The sequence below is a fragment of the Acanthochromis polyacanthus genome, chromosome 19 (assembly GCF_021347895.1).
Source record: "Acanthochromis polyacanthus isolate Apoly-LR-REF ecotype Palm Island chromosome 19, KAUST_Apoly_ChrSc, whole genome shotgun sequence".
NCBI lineage: Eukaryota > Metazoa > Chordata > Actinopteri > Pomacentridae > Acanthochromis > Acanthochromis polyacanthus.
This window is the reverse complement of record NC_067131.1, coordinates 22307293-22332241: the sequence shown is the minus strand read 5'-3', so window position 1 is coordinate 22332241 and position 24949 is coordinate 22307293. Positions and strand designations below refer to the sequence as shown.

The 24949-nt window shown below is 38.6% G+C and overlaps 1 protein-coding gene across 4 annotated transcripts in view; it reads left to right on the top strand.

Moving 5' to 3' along the window:
• Positions 1-3961: 3961 nt before the first annotated feature.
• The window catches only part of LOC110964578 (zinc transporter ZIP11), a 298477-nt gene continuing 277489 nt past the window's right edge, over positions 3962-24949 (top strand). For all 4 annotated transcript variants that reach the window (XM_051939240.1, XM_051939239.1, XM_051939238.1 and 1 more), the window contains exons 1-3: positions 3962-4021; positions 7499-7616; positions 12190-12228. In XM_051939240.1, coding sequence (XP_051795200.1) covers positions 7509-7616; positions 12190-12228 — 147 coding nt within the window. In that variant the 5' untranslated portion in view covers positions 3962-4021; positions 7499-7508. The remainder of the gene's footprint in view (positions 4022-7498; positions 7617-12189; positions 12229-24949) is intronic.

The following is a 24949-nucleotide window of genomic DNA, read 5'->3' as shown; positions in this document are numbered from 1 at the left end:
TAAAACAGAGTTACAAACTGCATTTGCTGAGAAAAATCCAAAAAACAGATTAGGAGGGCAGATCTGGAAATTGAAATACTGGAACACAAGTTAGAGGAGGGTGATGGTCACAGGTGAATTATGTTAACTATTGCAACATGAACTGAACTATCTCTTTTATTTGTAGGAAATAAAGAAGACCAAATGAAATGTGTATCATGTCTTTATTTGCTGTGGTGGTGATGATGGTGACTTAAACTCTAAAGTGATTATTGCATATGGTGTCTCTGACTGCTCTGCCGTCCTGGATAGCTGCAGGTGGATGGGGTCATCATCTGGGTCTTCAGTTTGTAGGGCAGGGTGTTGCTCTCCTCTAATAGTGGTAATATTATGAAGAACAACACATGCCACAGTAATATTACAGGCCCTCTCAGGGGTCACCCTGAGGTGATGTAGGCACTGGAAACGGGCTTTCAGCAGGTCTATGGTCATCTCCACCTGTGCTCTGGTCCTGCAGTGAGCCCGGTTGAAGTTCTGTTGGGGGCCTGGTTCAGGGTATGAGGTCATCAGGTTGTTATGGTAACCCCGGCTGTCACCCAGCAGAAGGCCATCAAACTCTCCTGTAATGTATAGTGGATACATTAGAGTATTTTAAAGGAGGGAGACAAGTAAATTATAATGTGAAAATCTTTAGGCTGATGACCACATTGCAGTCTGTTGCTCAGGTTAGACTCTCCATAAATCCTGGAGTCATGAACAGACCCAGGCCACTTGGCCTCCACATTCGAAATGATGTATGCAACATCACATGTGATCTGGGCAGTGCAAAGAATGACAGATGTTGAGCTATGATGCAGTCTTTAACATTTAGAAACAGTAGTCAGTCTACCTGTAGCCTACCTGCACATTTATGCTGTGAATGGACTTCCTGTTCATGATGTGAGGGAGCTGTGATGGGGATGTGTGTGCATCTATGCAGCCAATCACAGTGGGAAATCCTAAAAGAAATTAAAATAATTAATCCCAGTCTGAGGTTGTAGTACAATGTCATTAACAGAATATGATTTAAAATGAATTTAACAGACCTCTACATCATTCACCTGCAATCCTGTGGAACTCGTCCTTGATGCTCTGACAGGTTTATGTCCAGGAAAACCACAAAGATGGTAAAAGTCGTTTCAGGGCCAGCAACACTTTCCTGACCATCCTCCATACGTTTGTCTTACTGAAGTACTCTGCATCTCCGACATTATTACTAGAATAAAAACTTTCATTTGCAAAGAACATCAGCTCAACACACAATATCTGCTGGATGTGAGAGCATGACTGGTTGGTAATGTAAATGTAAGGACGGATTAGGTTGTTTATGTAGATTATGGACTTGAAACGATTACGAAACGGTACCGCTCAAAAAGGTAATTGTCCGGAAATGCGAGAACATTTATGCTCGGTCTGATAACAATCTAACGATGAATATTTAATTATCTGTGCAGTAATGCTGATCCTTTATTCACTAAACCGTTAATAAAAGCTGTTCTACGCCAAACTCGCCCGCTTACTGACTGAATGAATGAGGAAATGAAACAGCGTGTGTCGCTGAAAGAGGGCGGAGACAGAGAGAAACTTGAGGTTTTGCGAGATAAACCTGCTGGCGAGCAGGTTAGAGTCATAGAGTCTGTTACTATGGTAACTGACCGAGAGTTTAAGTTACCCCTCTTTGTGAAACAGGCTAGAGTTACCCCTCTGTCTCAGGGTTGAGTTACCTCGCTTTGTGAAACGGAAAACTCTGAGTTTCCCTCATTTCAGGGAAAACTCAGAGTTTTCAATAAACCTGTTTCGTGAAACAGGCCCCTGGTCTCGGTTATTGTGTTTGTGTTGTGGTTATTTTCCTTAATAAAAACCCTTTATTCATTATCCCCACTTAGCCTGTCTGTCTGTCTGTCTGTGCTTGGGTTCTCCACCCTCCATCATAACAGAGGATGGATGGATGTATTTTTGAAGGTATTAAGATGATCTTGTATCCTTGTGCTGACATACAGTCATTTCCCATTATTAAAGTCTTGCATGCTCACAATCAAAAGCTCACATACTCATCTTAGTGTCATCTAAACTCATGTAATCCTTGATTTTACCTTACCTATATTATGCTCAGTATTTCATGATTTACCCATATAATCAGTTTTATATTTTCATTATGTCTTATTTTAGACAATAATTTCAAATCCTTATTGTACCTTATGTTGTTCATCATTAACTGGTTGCTCACATCATGGAAAACATCGACAGCTTCTGCATATTCTACAGACTGTGTCAACATTTTAGCATTTCTCCTAATAAAATACAAGGAGAGTGAAGTGGGGAAGTTCCTCATTTGACACACAGAATGTCAGATACACCATGTGGAGGCTTACTAAGAAGAGACAAAAATGCAGAATACATTTTATACCATGGAAAGACCTGCTCATCAAATACAAAAAGTTGCAGCATGTCATGTTTGTCACATTAAGGCTGATTAATGGGAAGTGTCAAATGTCACATTGACAGAAGGGCCTAGTTCCTGAGTAGAAAGGCAGAAAGAGGTCATGAAAACACTCAGGGATGGCTTTTTTTTTTTAATTTCTCTGTTGAGGTTAGTTTTATTATACTGATTTTCTTGAGTGATTATTGTATCATTCATTGTGAATTTGTGAGTAAGCAGAGGAGAGAAGTTATTTCTAAGCTTTTTCTCATCACCAAACCAGGCTTGGTTCACTTGATACTGTTAAGATAAGACCTCCTTCTCATGGTGACCAGATGTTATTTCAAATTAGACATAGATTGTAAATCTGAGATGCTATAGATTTTGAGGCATTCTTCAAAAAGGTTGACTACCCTCGACTTGGGTGATTAACCATCAGACTGCATCTGACAGGGAGGCCACTTCTTGACGTATTTAGAGTGCAGGAAAGTATAGATATGTATCGATCAATTATGTGGCAACCTGAGGTTTACAGTGCTGAGAGTCTCAGTACAAATAAGGTAAACATCTGCTTCACCGCAGCCACAGCTGTGAGTTAACTTTACCTTTTTAAAATTCCATTATTATATTATGTGGCAAATTTTATTTTTTCATTTACAGTTCTGTTGGGTATTGTAATCTTGAAACATACTTTATAAACAGATCATTCTAGGCATATCTACGCTCCTTATTTGTAAATTAACAAGTGAAGGTGTCACGTTAATGGACAATAAATTGTCTCCTAGTGGTGTGGTATCAGATGGAGTTACTATGTCAGTGTTGTGCAACATTTCAAATTGATGTGTGATATTTCATTATTATGCATTACATTTAAATTTCAAGTTCAGTGTTTCATTATCAAATGTGATTAGTTCACCACCACAGTATCAAGGCCAGCATTAATTTTTTTCTTATCTTATCTTATCTTATCTTATCTTATCTTATCTTATCTTATCTTACTGTGTACATATCAAATACAGGTATGTGACATTTATTGCTTTAGCATACTACCTTAGCACATTATACTGTTGACACACACATGAATCCAACTCTCTCCTCACAGACCTGCAAAAAAAAGTGTGGCATAAATATATAAAAGTGCTTGTAGCTCTTAGTGGACTACCTTATCTTTTGCAACGTCTTATTGAGTCCTTGCAAGACTCAAAAACTTAACTGAAGAAAATGGCTGGAAGTTAAATATGTTGAAAATATTTTTGCACTTGAACAATGCTCCAGAAATAAAATAACTGGTTTTAGTATTTTTTTAAGTTGATTTTGCTGTTTTATAGTCTATAATAATGAATAATTCCTTTCTGTTCTTTTCTATTTTATTTTATTCTATAAAAGCAAAAATGTAATAGTACTGGTTTTTAATACTCGCACTGCTCCGAATGAGAGCTCCCCCCCCCCCCCCCCCACTTCATCATTTGAATGGCCAATAGGCTGACGGCGGAGGCGGGGCTTTTTCCGTCATAATTACGTGTATCAGGAAGTAGGAAGTAAATACAGAGAAGTTGAAGCGAGTTGAAGTGCCACAGGAATCAAGTGAGTAAACCTTAAACTAATGTCAGTAAATTGTTCCTTCCATTAATTGAAGATAACATGTGACTGCGCCGAATAATCGCGTGTTGTTTCATATTCTCAGAAATAGCGTTTGAGTGAAATATGACATTTTTATTTTATAATACGAGCCGAAAATTTAAGTTAGCCGGGTGACTGTCATTAACTTCAGCTGAGTGTATGCTGCTAACATTACACTGTGTGCAGGGTGTACATGTTCATCTTTCTAAGTCGAGCTGCACGAAGAACACTTTTACTCGCAATCGAGCCTTATTGAAGTCACATTACAGCATTTTAGACACCGAACTTTTACAGTAATTAATGAAAAATAAATTCATCTGACCTGTTCGTGTCAAAATCAGCTGTCTTCCAACGCTAATGCAACATGTGGCTACACACAAGCAACTTATTACTTCACATCCCAGACTGTTACCACATGAGATGAATATCTATATTTGTAAGTCATATTAGTTGTCAATCGACAGTGCATTATGGAAGCAGCTTTCACTGTTGCTGCTTAGTAAATATTCCCATTGCATGTTTTTCTTAATTATCATGTGATTTATGTGATTTATCATGCTCATGAAAACGTAAATGAGTGGTTACATGAAAGCAGTTCTTATAGTTTACATTGGTAAATATTTACAGTGTTTATTGCATCTGAGTAGAGTTTGTTAGTTAAAGCTCATTCAAAAGGAGAGCATATAACATTTACAGTAGAATCAATAATTCTGCTTCTATGCATAAAATTAAATTCTTAAGTAATTTAAAGGATCTTTGCTCAATTGGATAATTCTGATTTGCAGTTACTGGCCTCTACAATGTCCTCAGTTCTCCCCACTTGTTCTTTAATTATTTTTTTTTTGTCTCTCTTCCTTACTCTTTTTTCTCTTCCTTTATTATTTAAAAACATTCATACATTCATACAGTACACAGACATACAGGGGCAAGATACAAGAAAGCAAAAGGCAGAATTACCAACAGCTTCAGATAGCTGATTACTGGAGTTTTGGGGCAGTTATGTATGAGGTATGACTGTATTATCGTGCGTGTGTGTGTGAGAGATAAATGTAATTATACTAGTGTTGCTGTGAAAACATAGGATGTTGAAACAGAAGAGAATAAAAAAATAAATAATAGTAATAAAAAAGAAAACAACAACAGTAATAATAAATGATAAATGAGATTGTATAAATTGTAACGATGTGATAATAACAATACCAATAGAGGTTATGACATGGGTAATGGTACCCAGCAGAAAGAGAGGGGAGAATAATAATAGTGTGTAATATAGTAACTACAATAGTATATAGTCTAGTAACTACAATAATACTAGTAATACTAGTATAATGTGGCAATAATAATAATAGTGCTAACACCAGTAATAATAATAATAGCAATAGAGATAATAATAGCAATAGTGGTGGTAGTAATAACAATAATAATAGCAATATCAGCAGCAGCAGTAACAGTAGTAATAATGACAGTAATATCACACCATTATATCATTAAATTGACATTTTGTTTCCTGCCATTAGCATGCAGTAGAGCTGTAATCCTGGCTGGCATGTTCCTAACGAGTCTTTCACACTGTTGAGGGGTAATCTTGCCCCATTCTTCTTGAATTACTGCTTCTAATTCTTCTAAATACTTTGGTTTACGCTTTGAAACAGACCTTTGGATAATCCACCACAGATTTTTAATGGGGATCATGTCCTGGGATTAAGCTGACCACTCTAAGACCTGGATGCTGTGCTCCTGCAGCCAAGTTCTACTGTCCCTGAATGTGTGGCAAGGAGAATTATCTTGTTGAAACATCCAGTTTTGACCTTGATGGAACAGTGCACGTGCAGAAGGAAGCATGTGGGTTTTGAGAATGGCACAATATTCAGTAGAGTTCAATGTGCCATCACGTACAGTGAGATGACCAACAATAGCAGCACTCATGCATCCGGAAACCATGATACTGCCTCTACAATGCTTGACACTAGGTATTTTACATGCTAGAAGTAATGCTTCGCCTGGCCTTCTGCATACCCTCACATCAACAGGTGGAAGATAAAGCTAGAAACTTGACTCACCTGACCACAACGATGTCGGTTTAACCACTATCTCTCATTGATCAGGGGCTTTTTGACAGCCTTGTAGGACCTTAAGCCATGATATAAAAGTCGGCCATGTACAGTGTGGGTGGAACACTGGACACCATTTTGTTCAATGGTTTTCGCAGCACATGCAGCTCAGGATGTGACCATTTCTTGCTGAAGAAACCCTTGGACACCCAGATCTTGGACACCCGGAGCTGTTGGTTCATTCATAATTTTGCAATGTATCCAACTGCTGAAGGACTGCATCTGCACTTCCTGGCTATCTGGCAGCAGCTGTACCCTTCCTATTTCCAGCATTAGGTTCCTTGTTTTAGCCGTTTTTGTCTCTGAAGAACTTTCACCAAAAATTGTGTCTTTTAATAAGAAGCACGACCTTAATTAGTGGATCACTGGTACTTAAATTACCCTATTCTGAAAATTTTGTATGCATTTTTATGGAACCAATCAATTTGTTGTTTTTTTTTAAGAATTTGTTTAATATTTTGGATGTGACTGTACTAAAAGAAATTGCACTTGAAGACCTAAGAGTGATTCTTAATGCAGTATTTCACAAATGGAAAACTTTTTTCCTCCACTGTATTGTGTTACTGTTATACTATGTTTTATTGCTCGTTCTAGCATTGATCAATCTGAAGTATATCTAAAACAAAACTAGCAATAAACCCTAAGTAAGCACAATTTCAAAACAGGGATCATTAAATGAATGGTGCACCAGTGCTTATTTAGTTAGAATTTCTGTATCTGTAGCATGAATGGCAACAGGATGAATCTGCAGCCTACATGTATACATTTTGCTACACACCCAAAGTATTAACATATTTTTGCATGTGATATTGGATGACTAATAAGTCATAGGCCAATCCCAATAGGTTTGGTTATAGAGATGCCAAAGAAAAAGTCCAGGATATTCAAATCCAAAGCAAACAGGATTTGACGCTCATTTGCTTCATTGTGTGCTGAAACAAACACAGCAGGTATGTGTCAGACTACTAATGTGAGGGCATAAAGGCACACATGTTGATTCAAGAGGAGTCAGCCTATGTGCCCTGTTTTCTGATTTCCTGTTTGTTCACTTGTCGTTCTTGTTGACACTTGGGCATCGGCTCTGTGAAGGTGTTGCAGTTATGTTGCTTTTGCATGTCAAATTTATCAAATACACCAGCTCCTAGATGAGGACAATATTTGATTTAGCCTTGTAGGTGTACTTAAAAGCAGGGTAGGTTTTAATCCAACCATGTTTTTATATTTGCCTTTCCATAAAGATAAGAACAAGACGTTGTTGTCTGTCACAACTTCTGATATAATGTAAATTTGCCATGAAATAACTGTGAGTGGACATCTGTTATTTGTTCAGATCTGGTACCATGCTGGAAGGCTACAGCCCTGTGACCCAAGCCCTGCTGGGGACTCTGTTCACATGGGGTCTGACCGCTGCTGGAGCTGCCCTGGTGTTTGTCTTTTCCAGCCGACAGGTACCGACTTTTACTCTGAGCTCAAATAATCTCTTCAGACGGTGTTTGAAAGAAATAGTTGAGAAATATTTGATGAGAGCATCAATGCCACTCCTATGTACACCCCCTGTCAAAAGTTTTAGGACACTTTCTCATTCAAATAAAGTAGAACCTGTCCTACAATTTTTGACGGGGTGTATCTACCAATTTGGTACACATATGCAGCACATCAGGCTGAACAAAAAAGTCAGTTACAGCCACATTCCAAACCCAACAGGAAGTGAGCTATTTTGCGTTGAATGTCAGATTTTGCCCATTTTTCATTTTTTTCTAGAGCGAACTCCTCCTAGGGGGAAACTCCAATTCACCTCAAATTCGGCTAGTACATACAGGAGGCCTTAATGATCCAAAGTTATTAAAATCTTTTTCCAAAGTCAAAGGGCGTGTCCATGGCGACCTCTGAAATTTCAAATGCTGTGTAAATGCCCTGAACATGCTCCAATCTGCCTGAAACTTTACATGTATGATCAGAGTCCTGCCCTGATCACATCCATATGATGAAATACACCCCCTGTCAAAAGTTGTAGGACAGGTTCTACTTTATGGAGTTAGAACAGTCTCATAATTCACAAATGCACACAGAAGAATTCACAAATGTAAACTGCAATCCACAAATGCACACAGAAGAATTCACACATGTGAACTGGGGTTCACAAATGTAAACTGCAATCCACAAATAAATTAAGAAAGTTCACAAATGTATTTCTGCATTCACAAACTGCTTTTGTGTGTGAATCTTTTTTGAGACTGCTCTGCCGTCAGCTCGATCCACAAATGCATTTTTTTCAACACGGAAGTTTCTGTAGCCAATCAGATGTCTCCCTCCTTTCAGCCAATCACAAAAACTCACCCCACGTGGGGGTGGGTGTACTGTTCAGCCAATCATATGAACGTGTCCGCACAGCGTTATACTTGACCGTGTCATTGGGCTGAAGAGTGAAGCTGCCCGTCGGAGAGACCATGGCGTCTGATGGGGACAATAGACCCTTTATTTGTTTACAAACATTGTGACGTTTTTTGTGGCCGGGGCTTATGCTGGAGGCAAAAGCTGAGCGAGAAGTCAAGCGGGACTGGGAGTATATAGTTTGCGCTGGGAGTTTGCAGCGCAAACTCGAGCATTTTTAACCCGTTAAACTTCAGTGTACCGCCGGCGGTACACTTCCTAATTTGCATAGGAATTTAAAGAATGTCCGAAGACTGCAAACGCGAATATATAAACATTATACGCCGATGGAAAGCTTAGATTCTCATGAATCCGCCGGTATAAACCACTTTCAGATGTGATTACCGCAGCGGATAATATAAACACATTTGTCCGACAAACAACAAATATTCATCCATCCGTTCTCTATACACGGCTTCAACGTACACACCTCGCGATGCGCGTCCAATATTCCCTGTATTTCTCGTCATATTTAACGGGTTATTGTTTTTGATTGTATTTTTTTTGTGTGTGTGTCTTGTTGTGTCCTTATGGTGTGTGTATTTGGGCCCAGTGTCTGGAATAAAGCTGAACTGAATTGAATTGAATTTAATATTTTTTATTTACAAATAGAATATTAGCGATTTTTTTTGTACTGAAAATGGCTGGAATTGACTGCAGCTGATCGTCTCTGTGCAGTCTTTTTGCCTCAGTGCATTTAACCACAACTGTCTTCGTTCCCTCTGAGCACGAGTGTTCGGTGGACTCCTATAAAACTTTAATTTGCGTTCGGCAATGTAATTCCTCCTATTCTGGCATCCAAAAACAGCAGGACGACATTTTAGAAAAGTTGATAGAGCCTAGTCTCTATCACATTGAGACTAGGCTCAATGTGACATTGATACTGACATTAACCGTGGCATCTCGCCTAAACAGCGGTAAAAGTATTGGTATTAACCGTGGCATGTTCCCTAAACAGTGGCATTAACCGTGGTATCTCTGCTGGCATCTCCAGAGGCCACTGGAAATGTCGCTGTGGCAGTGGCATCTCGCCCAAACAGTGGCATTAACCGTGGCACCGCAGCGGTGCCACAAAAAGTGTCACTGCTCGCTGCCAGTGCCACAAATCAGACCTGTTGTCTCTCCAGAGACGATCAGCTGCAGTCAATTCCAGCCATTTTCAGTACAAAAAATCGCTAATATTCTATTTGTAAATAAAAAAAATATGACGAGAAATACAGGGCATATTGGACGCGCATCGCGAGGTGTATTTCCTTGAAAACGACCGATTCGTGGATTATATACCGACTTCAAGACATGTTTTGGACAAAATAGTTTACTGGCTTGTGTCATCTGGATGTCCAAGGTTGGATTATGGCCGTTTTTTGTGGAATCTTTTTTTGTGTGTGTAATAATGAACCCGGAAATGTGAGTCGCGCTGTGTACGTTGAAGCCGTGTACAGAGAAAGGATGGATGGATATTCATTGTTTGTCGGACAAGTGTGTTTATATTACCCGCTGCGGTAATCACATCTGAAAGTGGTTTATACCGGCGGATTCATGAGAATCTAAGCTTTCCATCGGCGTATAATGTTTATATATTCGCGTTTGCAGTCTTCGGACATTCTTTAAATTCCTATGCAAATTAGGAAGTGTACCGCCGGCGGTACACTGAAGTTTAACGGGTTAAAAATGCTCGAGTTTGCGCTGCAAACTCCCAGCGCAAACTATATACTCCCAGTCCCGCTTGACTTCTCGCTCAGCTTTTGCCTCCAGCATAAGCCCCGGCCACAAAAAACGTCACAATGTTTGTAAACAAATAAAGAGTCTATTGTCCCCATCAGACGCCATGGTCTCTCCGACGGGCAGCTTCACTCTTCAGCCCAATGACACGGTCAAGTATAACGCTGTGCGGACGCGTTCATATGATTGGCTGAACAGTACACCCACCCCCACGTGGGGTGAGTTTTTGTGATTGGCTGAAAGGAGGGAGACATCTGATTGGCTACAGAAACTTCCGTGTTGAAAAAAATGCATTTGTGGATCGAGCTGACGGCAGAGCAGTCTCAAAAAAGATTCACACACAAAAGCAGTTTGTGAATGCAGAAATACATTTGTGAACTTTCTTAATTTATTTGTGGATTGCAGTTTACATTTGTGAACCCCAGTTCACATGTGTGAATTCTTCTGTGTGCATTTGTGGATTGCAGTTTACATTTGTGAATTCTTCTGTGTGCATTTGTGAATTATGAGACTGTTCTAACTCCATACTACTTAATTTGAATGAGAAAGTGTCCTAAAACGTTTGACAGGGGGCGTATGCTAAATGTGTAGTTTGGAGAAGCAGGCAGTTAAACCTGGCTCAACATTAAGACTGAAAGCAGAAGAAACAGCTTATCAGGCTCTGCCCAAACATAACAAAGCCCTGCCAGAACCTCCAAATCTCTCTAATTAGCATGTTATACCTTGTTTTCTTTTAATTCTAACAAAAACCAAAGCCTAAAAACATGAAGCTGTGTTTTTTTGGGAGGAGATGTGCCACAGGAGTTCTGGTTCACTCAGTTTTTCCAAATTTGTTTTTTTGGTGAATTAGAGAGTAACTTAACACTAAATCCACTTTTCTGACTTAATAAATTACATGTTCAGCCACTTTTCTTTTACACTGTCAACAGTGCTCTTTGCAAAAAATAACAGTTTTTCCAGAAAAATCCAATAAATCAGTGAAACAGCCAAGTTAGCCATTGCCCAAAGCCTCCAATCTTAATGCTAAGTTAGCCATTGCCCAAAGCCTCCAATCTTAATGCTAAGCTATGCCAATGTCTCCTAGCTATAGTATCATATTTAGACCTGTCGTGTGGAGTTTTTCTTTTGCCCTTCTGGTGCCAAGAATAATTAGATAAATGCTGTTGACCTGCCATACTTGACATATGCCTCACCTTCGATCATAACAGTTCGTAGGAGCACAGAGTTTCCTTTCATCTGGAGCATGAGAAACATTTCGTGCATGCTTCGTAGCTTTTCAACCACATGCTTTGCCATACTCTGAGTTGCTATATAATACTGCATGTCCATCTCTCCAGCTGTGCTTGCTTCCCTCTTCAGCTCTGGCTAAACAGTGATTGCTTGTTATATTAAAGTGCATTGCTGCCAGTGTCCTAGTGCGGGATCGTTAGCACAGAAACCAGATTTAAACTCTGCTTGAATGTAACAAATGCTCATTTATGCTCATTTATATGTAAAGGTTGATCAGTCCAGCTTTAACAGACAGATATAATAGCGATATCCATCTTCTCATTAAGCATTCAAACTATTCCTTTAAATGTGAATATTTTTTATGCTACAGCAAATTAGTCAGTTAGCTGCTGTCACCACTGGCTGAGTACTAGCCATGACTGCTCAAGATTGTGTAACAACACATCACATTGTTTGCTACAAAACTATGCATTTTTATCTTGTCAACTGTAATTCTGAGGACCTGTTGCAATTTTGCCCGTTATTTCAACAATAAAGTTTTTCTTTTTCTTTGAAGGGTTAGCTTTTAGACTGTCAAAGTTTCAGGATATTGACTGGACTGACTTACACCCAACCTCTCTTCTTGTCTGCCCTTTTTAGAAGCGTATCTTGGATGGAAGCTTAGGCTTTGCAGCTGGGGTGAGTTACATTTGTTTTGAGCTGAATCATCGTGCTGCGATGTGATGAGTTTTTGGATGTTTCTCGGCTGCAGCCTGAGTTTTTTTCAGACAAAGACAAAATCTGACACCTACAGATGCCACATTAGTTCATAGAAGTTTGACATGAGTATTCCCCAGAAGCAGAATACGGACTTATCGTGTCTAAAGAGGTATTATGCTGAAAATGAAAATGCATCCCCGAAGCCCCTCTCTGTCTGAGTGTTGCAATTACAGTTTTTGATTTCCTGCAGGGAAAGTAGTTCATGGCCATTATTTATCAAGTGTCTGTAAGCAGAAAATCAGTGGCAAATTCAAAGTTGTACAGAAGTAAGAGGGTGGTAACTGTTAAAATAATATTCAATTAGTAAAATTACGTGTTAAGCTTTATGAGGCCATGAAAGTTGTTGCAGGAGAGTTGCACAACTGTCCTTTCTTATTAAAAATTCAGAGAAGAAATGATAGGACAAACTTGTATACAAAAGACAAATACATTTAAACTCATTTAATTCTCATACACAATTTCTGTCGTACATCAGTTAAGGTAGCAACTTTGTTCTAAGAATTGGATATTTTGAATGCTAACAAAGAGTTATTTATTTCAGCTTTTATTTCTCTCATCTCTTTCTCCTTGCTTCAAAAATTTACATACACATTGTTAATATTCAGTAGCAATAAATTGTTTAATTTCGGTAGCCTTTCAAAGGTTTCTCACAATATATTTCTGTAATTCGGACTAATTCTTCCAGACAGAACTTGTACAACTGAATCAGGTTTATAGGTCTCTCTTCTTTTAAATGTTTTTTTCCCCAGTTCTACCCATAATTTTTCTGTCTGAAAAATTTCCAACTGAGCCTACTTTGAGATGCTGCTTTAGTATATTTAAATATTTTCATTTCCTCATGATGCTGCCACCACCACGCTTCATGGTGGTCCTTGACGTGCAAGCTTCACTGTTTTTCCTCCAAACATAACAATGGTCAGTATGGCCATACAGTTCATCAATCAGATCACAGAACATGTCTCCAGAAAGGAAGATCTTTGTTCCCATGTGCACCATGTAAACTGCAGTCTTGCTTTTTTTTAAATTTTATTTTTGGAGCAGTGACTTATCTTTACTGAATGACCTTTTAGATAGTTTATATATTCTATATCCTGACTGATTTCTTTTGATGGTCCCATGATGTCAGGCAAACAGACAAATAATTTGATAGTAGGGCTTAAAATACATCCACAAGTACAGTCCCTGACAAAAGTCTTGTCGCTTCTCGTAAGTTATAGGAACAACAAATAACAACTGGACTTGTAGTTGATCAATTGGAATCAGAAATGGCTCATATGAATGACAAAGCCTTCTCGATTATATTTATTATGCCAAAATAAAGTTTTGTATCATTCTTTGAGTTTATCATTTAATTAGGACAGAAAGGTCAGGTTTTGCTTGGACAAAAGTCTTGTCGCATACAAAAATAATGTTGAAATTATACATATACTTTATTCTGAATACACAAATATGCTATAAAAACATCAGAATATTAAGTCATGGCGTCTTGCAAAAAAGAATTAATATTGTGTATGACTTCCAGAGCTTGGAGGACTGCATTAACCTGGCAATAGGCAGATTAATAATTGTGTAGTACTTGATAGTACTTCACAATATCAACCTGGGACTGCTCCATGTAAATCCGTTCGGAGGAAAGAGGCACGGATTGGACAATGCAACAGTATGTCCCGCCTCTGACAGGTTTGTTTTTAGCCAATCTTCACAACGAGCGGAGCCAATTGGTAGATTAAACTCTTACCAAAACCCGTTGGTAAAAAAGCACAAACATCTTTACCATCCAGAAATGCGCAAAGCGCCTCTCGTTGTTCTTCCTTCAAAGAAGCGATAGGAGATTTGGCTAAAACTGACTTAATAGCAGCATCTACACGATCGTTGTCCTCCGTTGCCATGTTTGTTTTGATCTACTGGTGCTTGGTGTCGTCTAGAGTGCTGTCGTCTTCACACCCGGATATCCCGCCCCACATACGAATACTGCTGCGTGATTGGCCCATGCCAACTTGGCTCTGTCCGAACAGTGAAAGCGGGAGCGGTGCAAGATGCTTTCTTGAGAGATTTGTGAACTCACAAATATCGCGAGAAATCAACTTGCTGGCAAGGTTAGGACTGCATCCATACGTCTCATCAATGACTCAAATAACTTATTGATAAAGTCATCTTAAATGGCAAAGAAAACAATCTTTCAGGGCTCCCAGAGTTCATCAAGATTCTTCGGTTTCATCTTCCAAGCCTTCTCCTTCATTTTACCCCCGACATGCTCAAAAATGTTCATGTCTGGTGACTGAGCTGGCCAATCCTGGAGCTCCTGGACCTTCTTTGCTTTCCGGAACTTTGATGTGGAGGCTGAAGTATGAGAAGGAATGCCATTCTGCTGCAGAATTTGCCCTCTCTTATAGTTTGGGATGTAATGGGCAGCAAGAATTTCTTGATACTTCGGGCTGTTGATGTTTCCATCCACTCTGCAGAGCTCTCGTACACCCCATACCGGATGTAACCCCAATCCATGATTTTTCTTTCACCAAACGTGACTGTTTTCTTGGTGAATCTTGGGTCAGTCCGGCTTCTGCAGGATTTGCGTTGATTGGGATGCAGTTCAATGGATGATTCATCAGAAAAAATCAACCTTCTGCCACTTTTCATTGTCCATCCTTCCTGCAAGCTGGGTACCTTGACAAATGCAACATGATTTTTTGTTGTTTTCTGTTTAATGCTGGTTTCTATGCACTAATTTGACTATGGAGAGCACCGTGTAAGAGAATTTGACAAACTGTTCTTGTAGATACAGGGATTTCTGGTGACCAGTTCACGTGTAACTCTGTTGCAGTTGAAAAAGGGCTGGCCCTGGACTGTCGAAGCAACAAATGCTCTTCTCTAACAGGTGTCTGCCTGACCTGGGCTTGTCATAAATGTCACCAGTTTCTTCAGATCTTTTTCTTATCCTCTCTACTTGACATTTAAATACATTAAAGCTGTCCGCCACCTCAGCAGCAGACTTGGTCTTCAGGGTCTTGCTGATCAGCACTTTGGTCTGTGTTTGGATCTTTGGCATGCTGTCGGGGTCAGGTTGGGCTTCATATGAAGGTCTTGTGTCTTGGGTTTCTTTTTTACACACCTGGGAATGTGTCAGTTACCGTATTTGTCACAGGTGAACTTCTAATCTGTGACTGGTTAAATCATTTAAAGACATGACAAGACTTTTGTCCTTGCAAAAACAGATGTCATGGGCTTTACCAAGACGTGAACATCAGGACACTTTATGACGGGTTCAATTTGCACCCAGTTATTAATGTGAAAGCCCTTGACATTAAAATTAACCATTTTTTGTGAGAACTGATTGATTAGAAATAAAGTTATATGCCATTTAAGGTTACTATATCCTTATGCGACAAGACTTTTGTCAGGGACTGTACACCTTCCATTGGCTTAAATAATATCAGTGAGCCCATGAGTAGCTTTTACATTCATGACATAATTTTATTAACTGTTCCAAGGTGTTTAAAGGCAATCAACATTTTGCATGTAACTTGAGATATGGTTATTTAAAAAGGAAACAAACTGGTAAACAATTGTTGGAAAATAATCTTGTGTTATGCATTGAGTAACTGTCCTGTAGCTGACATGTTAACATAGTCTGTGGAATAGCTAAAAAATCTGTGTAACACATTGCATTAGGTGAGAAGTGCAGAATATAGAGCATTCATTTGATTGTAGTAATAATGAGCTTCTTTACATCTAAATTGGTTGTTCAAGGAAGCTTATTTCGTTGGCCTGTCTGCTGTTTGGTGCTTTGCAAGGAGCATAAGCTTGCTTTATCAAAGCTATTGAAAACAAGTTTTGTGAACAGAGTAGGAGTGAAAACAATGAGCTAAGAGATGTTAAATGGCTCACACTTTTGCGTGGGTTTGTCATTATACACAGCACTTACCCTGTTCGTCATTTGATGCTATATTGATGAGTGCTGCTTTAAATATATCAAAACCTGTTTGTGCGTAATTGTGTCCACAAGTCTTTCTCTGCCCAAAGAGAGTCATGAATAGGCACTGTCACAAATTCTACACCAAATTATTCTTCAACTTGTAGATATACAGGGAGTAACCAACCAAAAAACACAAATCACTGACAAAGTTATTATTGTAGCAAAGGCCTGTACTTATTAACCCTTACAAGACCATGTTTCTGGAGACGTACATATACTAAAAACCACCTAATCCATAAAAATATCGATCAAGTCTTGCGAGGTCGCATTGTCGTAGACATTCGCCATTGTGAATTTCGGCCGGCATGGGTGTGTTATTACGGTACGCGGCCCCTATAAAAGCTTCGTTATAACGGCTCATACATCTTTATTGTTTGAAATAAGCAAATTTGGGACCAATGTTTATATCTTACGATTGGTCGACTTAAACATACGGGTGTGTGCATATTTTATGTTGATTAGCAATCATAAACAAGTCCCACGTGTTGAGCCGAGAATACTCGGTCCCGGCTTTTTAAGGGTTAAAGACCCCCTTTAATGGAAATCCAGTTTCTTTACCATGTTAACATGTCCACATGGTGTTTTTATATGCTAAAAGATGCATTATGAGCAATATAAGCAGCCAGTGACATGACAGTGTACTGATAACAGTCTCTAAAATACTGATTTAGACTTTCATACAAAGGAACCAATCTTGTCAATCTGTGGGGTTTCCCATGTCAGAGGAGAAATTGTGAGCCTTTATGAGCTATTTGTGAATATAGTCAAGCTGAAGTCTCATGTTATCTATTTCTACCACATTGCTAGCACTGCAGAAAGCAATATACCGTAGTCGAAGATGATGATGTGCTCCAGTTGCAGGCAAGCCGTGGAGACTCATTTATATTTCCATAGACCTGTTGACAAGGCAAAAGTGTAGCTATATGTAAGATGAGACATGATGGGAATGTATTCATGGGAAAAAACAATAATTTGTAAATATGTAACTTTAACACACAGAGGTGGGTTTTTAGGGGCTTCATTAATGCGAGAGGAACTTTTTAATGAAGTGCCTGAGCTAAAATTGCGAAATCAAACTGGTGTTGGCCCTTTAAAACCCCCAAATAACGTAATGTTATCATTTTCACAAAGTATATGCTTTGGTTTTACCCGTGTATACGGAGTTTGAAAAACAGTAAAAAGTAATTTTCATAAACTACAGAATTTTTATGCTGTTCACATTTTGTCTTTCACCGACAAAAGTGCTTGTCTCAGTCATTCATTTGGTTTACAGTTTTCACCATATTACCATTCATTTTAGGAGCACTTCTGTACATGGAGCAAGCCCTGCATATGAAGCGATATAATAAGTCTGAGTCAGACTTTATAAATAACTTCCATTTACTTGTGTGAAATTGATGCTCTATTTTTGCTCCTGGTGAAACTTAATGGCTTTTCCTCCCAGTGATTCTGAGCTTGTTGATAATTATAGGCACTGATAAGTGAGTTGATAAGACTAATGCCACATGATGAGAGATTGTCCATGCTTCCTTGAGAAAGAGAATGACAGGAAAAATAGATCCAACCTCAGCTCTTATCTCCATTATCTCCATTTTGGTCTTAACAGCTGTTCAATTTTCCCATGCGGTACTGCTGCATTCTAATTAAATAACATATAGGCAGATAAGAACTGCAATGTGGTACTGTCAAACATTTGCTGCACTTCTTTCCAGTTGAAGAGTTACATTTCTTCTAAAATATATTTTTCATTAACTTAGTCATTCAGCCTGAACACTATATTATTGATAGAAATTGGCAGTCTTCCCAACTTTATAGCTTCTTGTTGGCATAATGTGCTTTTTTAGTAATTTATTTTGATAAGATACTCAGTTTTTTTTATATGATCACCCTGTTCATCCTGCAGATAGTCTTAAGTTTTTAGTTCTAGGTGACCTGACAGAATGTGCAAATTTAGCTCTCATATGAGTAGGTTTTTGATGATTTATTGGTCTATCTTTGCTCTGATTTGGAGTTCCATTCCTGTTTAGATTATATTGAATTTTTAAACTTTTCAGACATTAAAAATGTTTCCAGAAGCATTTTTTTTTAAATTTTACCTTCTACCTGTTTGTGAAAAGAAAAATATCTGCAGTACTAATCCAGAATATATGCGTGGCTAGAGACCAAGTGTTGCGACTGAAAGTAGCTGAGTTTCAGTTTTGTCGTTGTTGAATGTGCCAAGAGGCAGGAATGCTGCCCCATTTGGCTCTTATATTGAACAAATTCAACTATTCAGCCGTATCTGCTTCTGAGAAAGAAAATACCTGAGGGGGTTAAATGGAGATGGAAAAAGGATGGGATTAGATCGATTCTCCCTTTATGTGATTTTCAAAGAAAAACAGCCTGACCGGCTTTGGAATTGCTTTTTGGCTGCACACGGACTGAAAGAATCGGTCAAACAGATAGGAGCAGGTTTAAAGAATGAAACTAGATACAGACGGAAGGAATGTTACAATTAAGTGATGGGTTTTTTTTAGTTCTTGATAATGGTCAGCTGGAGCAGAAATAATTTTATCCTCCTTTAAACCACTTATCCATAACTTCCCTTTTTCAAGGTTGAAGTGATTACAATCATATACATATAGTGCAATTTACAATCTAGTCCCCTAACAAGCAATGCCATCCGAAGAAGCCTCTGTGAAACTGTAAAATCATGTTGTTTTCACATTTTTTATGATGGTGCAGAAGATAATGCTGAATATATTTTAAAGTACTGCTGTGTTTTATATTCATATCATACATACATTACAAAGCATATGTGTTTCGGAAAAAAAACAACTTTCATCTTCCATCTTAGACTTCAGTCGCATATGCAGAGAGCTAAACCTAATTATTATTTTAAATGGTGAAAAATGTAGATCTGTGTTTGAGGCTGAGATGAAGTCATCAAGTGTCTTGTTTACTCCACAACCTAAACATATACACATGGACAAAATTGTTGTTACCCTCGGTTAATGAAAGAATAACCCAAAATGAGTACTGAAATAATTTGAATGTGACGAAAGTAATAATAAATAAAAATTCTATGAAAATTAACCAATAGAAATCAGGCATTGCTTTTGAACCGTGGTTCAACAGAATTATTTTAAAAAATAAACTCATGAAACAGGCCTGGATAAAAATGATGGTACCCCTAGAAAAGACTAAAAACAGTGTGACCATAGGGACATGATCAATCAAGGTGTGTTGTCTAATCAGCATCACAGGTGTCTACAAACTTTTAATCAGTCATTCGGCTTATTTATAGGGTTACAAGTAGTCACTGTGCTGTTTGATGACATGGTGTGTACCAGACAAAACATGGACCAGAGGAAGCGAAAGAGAATTGTCTCAGGAGATTAGAAAAAATGATAGACAAGCATGTTAAAGGTAAAGGGTATAAGACCATCTCCAAGCAGCTTGATGTTCGTATGGCTACAGTTGCACATATTATTTAGAAATTTGAGATCCATGGGACTGTAACCAACCTCTCTGGACATGGCCGCTGAAGGAAAATTGATGACAAATCGAAGAGACGGATAATACGAATGGTAACAAAAGAGTCCAGAACAACCTCTAAAGACATTAAAGGTGAACTCCAAGGTTAAGGTACATCAGTGTCAAATCGCACCATCTGTCGTTGTTTGAGCCAAAGTGGACTTCATAGGAGACGATCAAGGAGGACACCATTGTTGAAAACAAATAAAAAAGCCAGATTGGAATTTGCCAAACTGCATGCTGACAAGCCACAAAGCTTCTGGAAGAATGTCCTATGGACAGACGAGACAAACTGGATCTCTTTGGCAAGGCACATCAGCTCTATGTTCACAAACGCAAAAATGAAGCATATCAAGAAAATATCGCTGTCCCTACTGTGAAACATGGAGGAGGCTCTGTTATGTTCTGGGGCTGCTTTGCTGCATCTGGCACAGGGTGTTTTGAATCTGTGGAGGGTACAATGAAATCTCATGACTATCAAGATATTCTAGAGAGAAATGTGCTACCCAGTGTCAGAAAGCTTGGTCTCAGTCACAGGTCATGGGTCTTGCAACAGGATAATCACCCAAAAACAGAATCAACAGCTAAAAACACCCAAGAATGGCTAAGAGGAAAACATTGGAGTATTCTGAAGTGGTCTTCTATGAGCCCTGATCTAAATGCTATTGAACGTCTGGGAAAGGAGCTGAAACATGCCATCTGGCGAAGGCACTCGTCAAACCTGAGACAACTGGAGCAGTCTGCTTGTGAGGAGTGGGCCAAAATACCTGCTGAGAGGTGCAGAAGTCTCATTGACAGTTACAGAAATCGTTTGATTGCAGTGATTGCCTCAAAAGATTATGCAACAAAATATTATGTTAAAGGTACCATCATTTTTGTCTAGTCCTGTTTCATGAGTTTATTTTAAAAAATAATTCTGTTGAGCCACGGTTCAAAAGCAATGTCTGATTTTATTAGTTGTTTTTCATAGAATTTTTGTTTATTTATTATTACTTTTGTCAGATACAAATAATTTCTGTGACCATTGTGGGTTTTTCTTTTCTTAACCGAGAGGTACCAACAATTTTGTCCACATGTGTATTCAGTGTATTGCCATAGAAAGGGAAAACAGAAAGCTTTTACATTTAAGACACTGGAATCAGATGATTTTGACTTGTTTTTTCTTTCAAAAAATACTGTAATGGATTAAACAATGTTCAAAACATTTGTTGTTTAATTGAATACTTTATCACTAATCAATTATTTTCAAATTTTGAACAATTTTCTCAACTGGTGATCAACTCTACTAACAAATCAATTCTATTGCAACAATATAGCAAATAGCATTGTAGCAGAGAGAATTTCTTTTACTGTTGGAGACATAACATTAATAGCAGCACAATAGAGTTTGCCACTTTAAAAAAATGTAGCTCAAGTTTGTAATTATTGAATTGAGGATAGGTTTGGAAATAAAAAAATAATTTTGAATTGTATCTTATAACTCCCAAAGACTTATATTAACTCTTCCCACTTTACAAGTCTAATGACAGCTCTTTCAATCATTCAGGAAGCACAGAGGAAACTGATATGATATGGTATGATTTAGGACTGCTTTAAATGAATATCTCTTTTAACTAATGATTAATGGTATTGCTTGTCAAAATGTTTGATGGCACAGTCAGGTCCATAACTAGTTGGATAGTAACACAATTTTGATTGAAATGAAGACTTTTAGGTTTAAATCATTATGTTGTTCATTGGTGGTCTCAATATGAGGTCCAAACATAGGTCGATACAAGTGAAACAGACTGTCATTAGCCCGAGAGAGGTCTCAGATATTCAGCAGAAACTTTGGAAAAGAATGTACAGTTTAGCACATTCTTAAAAAAAGGAATGCACTGGTGAGCTCAAAATTCAAGAGTCAAGACAACAAGTCAAGAACACTCTCGAGGAAGTAGGCGTAACATTGTCAAAGTGTGCAATCGAGAATCGCCTTGAGTGCAAATGCAGAGGGTCGACTTCTCAAGGCAAACTACTGGTAACAGCCAAGAACAGAAAAATAAGATTGGACTTACTAGAAAATCTAAAATAAGACAAGAAAAGCTCTAAGATAGTGCAGCACCCACCAAGGCTGCTTAGTCATTGTATCATTTCCAATGACTGGAATCTTGAAATAATTTGTGGCAGAAATCAAGGCACCATAGAATGTCATTTGATATAGATGTACCTACAAACACAATGACGTTGCGCTGAGCACAGGTGTGTTATGCATAAGTACGTTATGTACAGAAACCGAATTGCGTGACCTAAATATGTAGCGGGCAGTGGAATTGATGCAGCAGCACAGTTCAATCAGTTGTTACTTGTATTACTTCTGACGGATAAGTCGAGACAAGTCTGCAGCGTTGGATTTATAGAAGGATCGCAATCATGTGATTGTCAGCAGGCAGCTGATGTAGCGTTCACTTGTTATCATAGTTACAGTGACAATGATACAGAAATCTTTAACAAATTTCTGGATCCAGACTATAAGCCACATCACTGCCAAATTCTAATCAGTTGATCCTTGTGTTATTCCTGACCTTCATTGAAAATTTCATCCAAATCCGTTGGTCCATTTTTGAGTAATGTTGCGCACAGACAGACAAAGAGACAGACAGACTGACAGACAAGCATACGCTGATCGTCACACAACTCTGCCGTTCCTTGGTGGAGTAATAAACACTGCCCAGTTGTGGAGTACGATTTTTTTGGACAGATAAAACCAAGAAGAACTTGTAAAGGAGTTATAGGAAGAGAAACGTGTGGAGAATGAATGGAAGGACTTAGGATCCAAAGCACATCATTTGTCGAACATGATGACAATGGAACTGAGTCACTGGAGTTTGTTGATGAATGGACTCCTGACAGAAGGAGCAGGATGAATTGTGAAGTGTACAGCACTGTACTTTCTGCTCAGATGAAGTCAAATGCTGCTTCACCTAGAAGGCGGTGCTCCACTGTCTATATGGATAATGAACCAAAACGTATCATGAAAGCAGCTCAAATCCTTTTGAAGCATAGAGATGGAATTTTCTCAAATGGCACTTGACCTGAACTCAACTGAGCTGCCTTTTGCTTGCTGAAGAGAACTGTGGAGGCAGAAAGACCCACAATCGCACACCACCTAAAGGTAGCTGCAGTAAAGACCTGAAAACACATCTCTGAACTTAACTCTGCATTTGATGATGCCATTGTGTTCTAGACTTCAGGTCTTTTCACTCGTTGTTGAGTGAAAAGGATTTCCATCCAAGCAATAAAAACGTTCCTTAAATTCGCAGTGAAGTGCGGTTCTCCAGTTATATTTAACCCCTTAAGCTTCAGTGTCCCGCCGGCGGTACACCTACTAATTTGCATAGGAATTTCAAGAATGTCCGACGGCTGCAAACACGATTATACAAACACTATACGCCGATGGAAAGCTAAGATTCTCATGAATCCGCTGGTATAAACCACTTTCAGATGCGATTACCACAGCGGGTGAGAAAAACACATTTGTCCGACAAAAACAAATATTCATCCATCCGTTCTCTATACACGGCTTCAACGCACACAGCGCGACTCACATTTCCGGGTTTATTATTACACACACAAAAAAAGATTCCACAAAAAACGGCCATAATCCAACCTTTTACATCCAGATGACACAAGCCAGTAAACTATTTTGTCCAAAACATGTCCTGAAGTCGGTATAAAATCCCCGAATCGGTCATTTTCAAGGAAATGCACCTAGCGATGTGCGTCCAATATTCCCCGTATTTTTCGTAATTTTTTTATTTAAAAATAGAATATTAGCGTTTTTTTGTACTGAAAACGGCTGGAATTGACTGAAGCTTATAAAGGGTTAAGGCTGTGAAACTGGAAGAACTACATTGAAAGAGCAGTAAATCCTAAAGAGTTATTGCAATATTTTTGTTAAACCCCTTGAATTGAAGCCAATGGTCTACACTTCTATTCAATCACATTTTCATTGCTTCATTTCAAATCCACTGCGGTAGTTATGAAAAATGAATCACTGCTTATTAACTTGACTATAAAACATTTTATGCAATTTTACTAGTTTGACATCCATTGTCTTCACTTTGACTTGTCAACATGAAGTCCAATAAATTATTAGTATTTGTTTTAATCTATAAGCTGCTATGCCCATTGCTCATAATTCTTTCTATTTGTATTTTTGAATGTATGCTCAAGGCTTTCATCAATAGAGAAAAAAAAAATCATCAGTCGAATGATATTGCAGGACCAAAACTTAAGACTAGTGAACACGTCTGTTCAGGGACACTAATGAATAAAATGAATTAATAACATGAACAACAGGTTGAAAGGTGAGAGAAAAACTAACAGCTCATCGTCTTCACTGCTGTGTGTATGCAGACTTTATAGAGCCGACACAGTGAGAAGCAGAAGCCTTGTCACACCTCTTCTCACAAGCAGGCCTGGTGGGATGCAGTTACCACACTCAAGATAAAATTTTATTTGGGCTTGTATTTGAAGTTTCACACATTATCCCACTAGAGCTTAAAAAACACACAATTCATATTTCCCCGCAGGACAGATATGCTCACGTCCTGCCCAATACTTTGAAGTCTGACAAGAAAAATCAGTGACGTGCGAGGCTCAGTGGGTGTTCGACGACCTACATGTGTCACGGTTTTTACATCTCATGATTCAGATGCCATCCTGTTCCCGTGCTTTGCATCTGCTGTCCCCCCTACTCACATGTCCTGAATCAAATGCATGCAAACACACACACACAGATTTAGACACAGATGGACACACAAAATACAGTTTTTGTCACACAAAGGAGTCATGTTATCATGCCATGAAGTCACAGAACACAGCATCCCTCTGCTGTGATTGTTACTGAGGAATCACTACAGTTTGCTTTGATTTTTTTTTTCTTTATTCGTCTTCCAGCGCCATGTCTCTTGGTGTGTCGTTTAGGTAATGACGCTGTTTGTTCTTGGACAGACGTTTCAGAGAAAGCAACGAGAGCAAGTGACGTTAACAGGCACCATTTAGGCCAAATCTTCTGTTTCTGTAAGTTAGTAACCAGAACAGTTTCAATAAATGTCATTTTTCTATTCAAGGCTCAGTTGATGTAACACAGCAGTAGTTCTGCTTTATTCA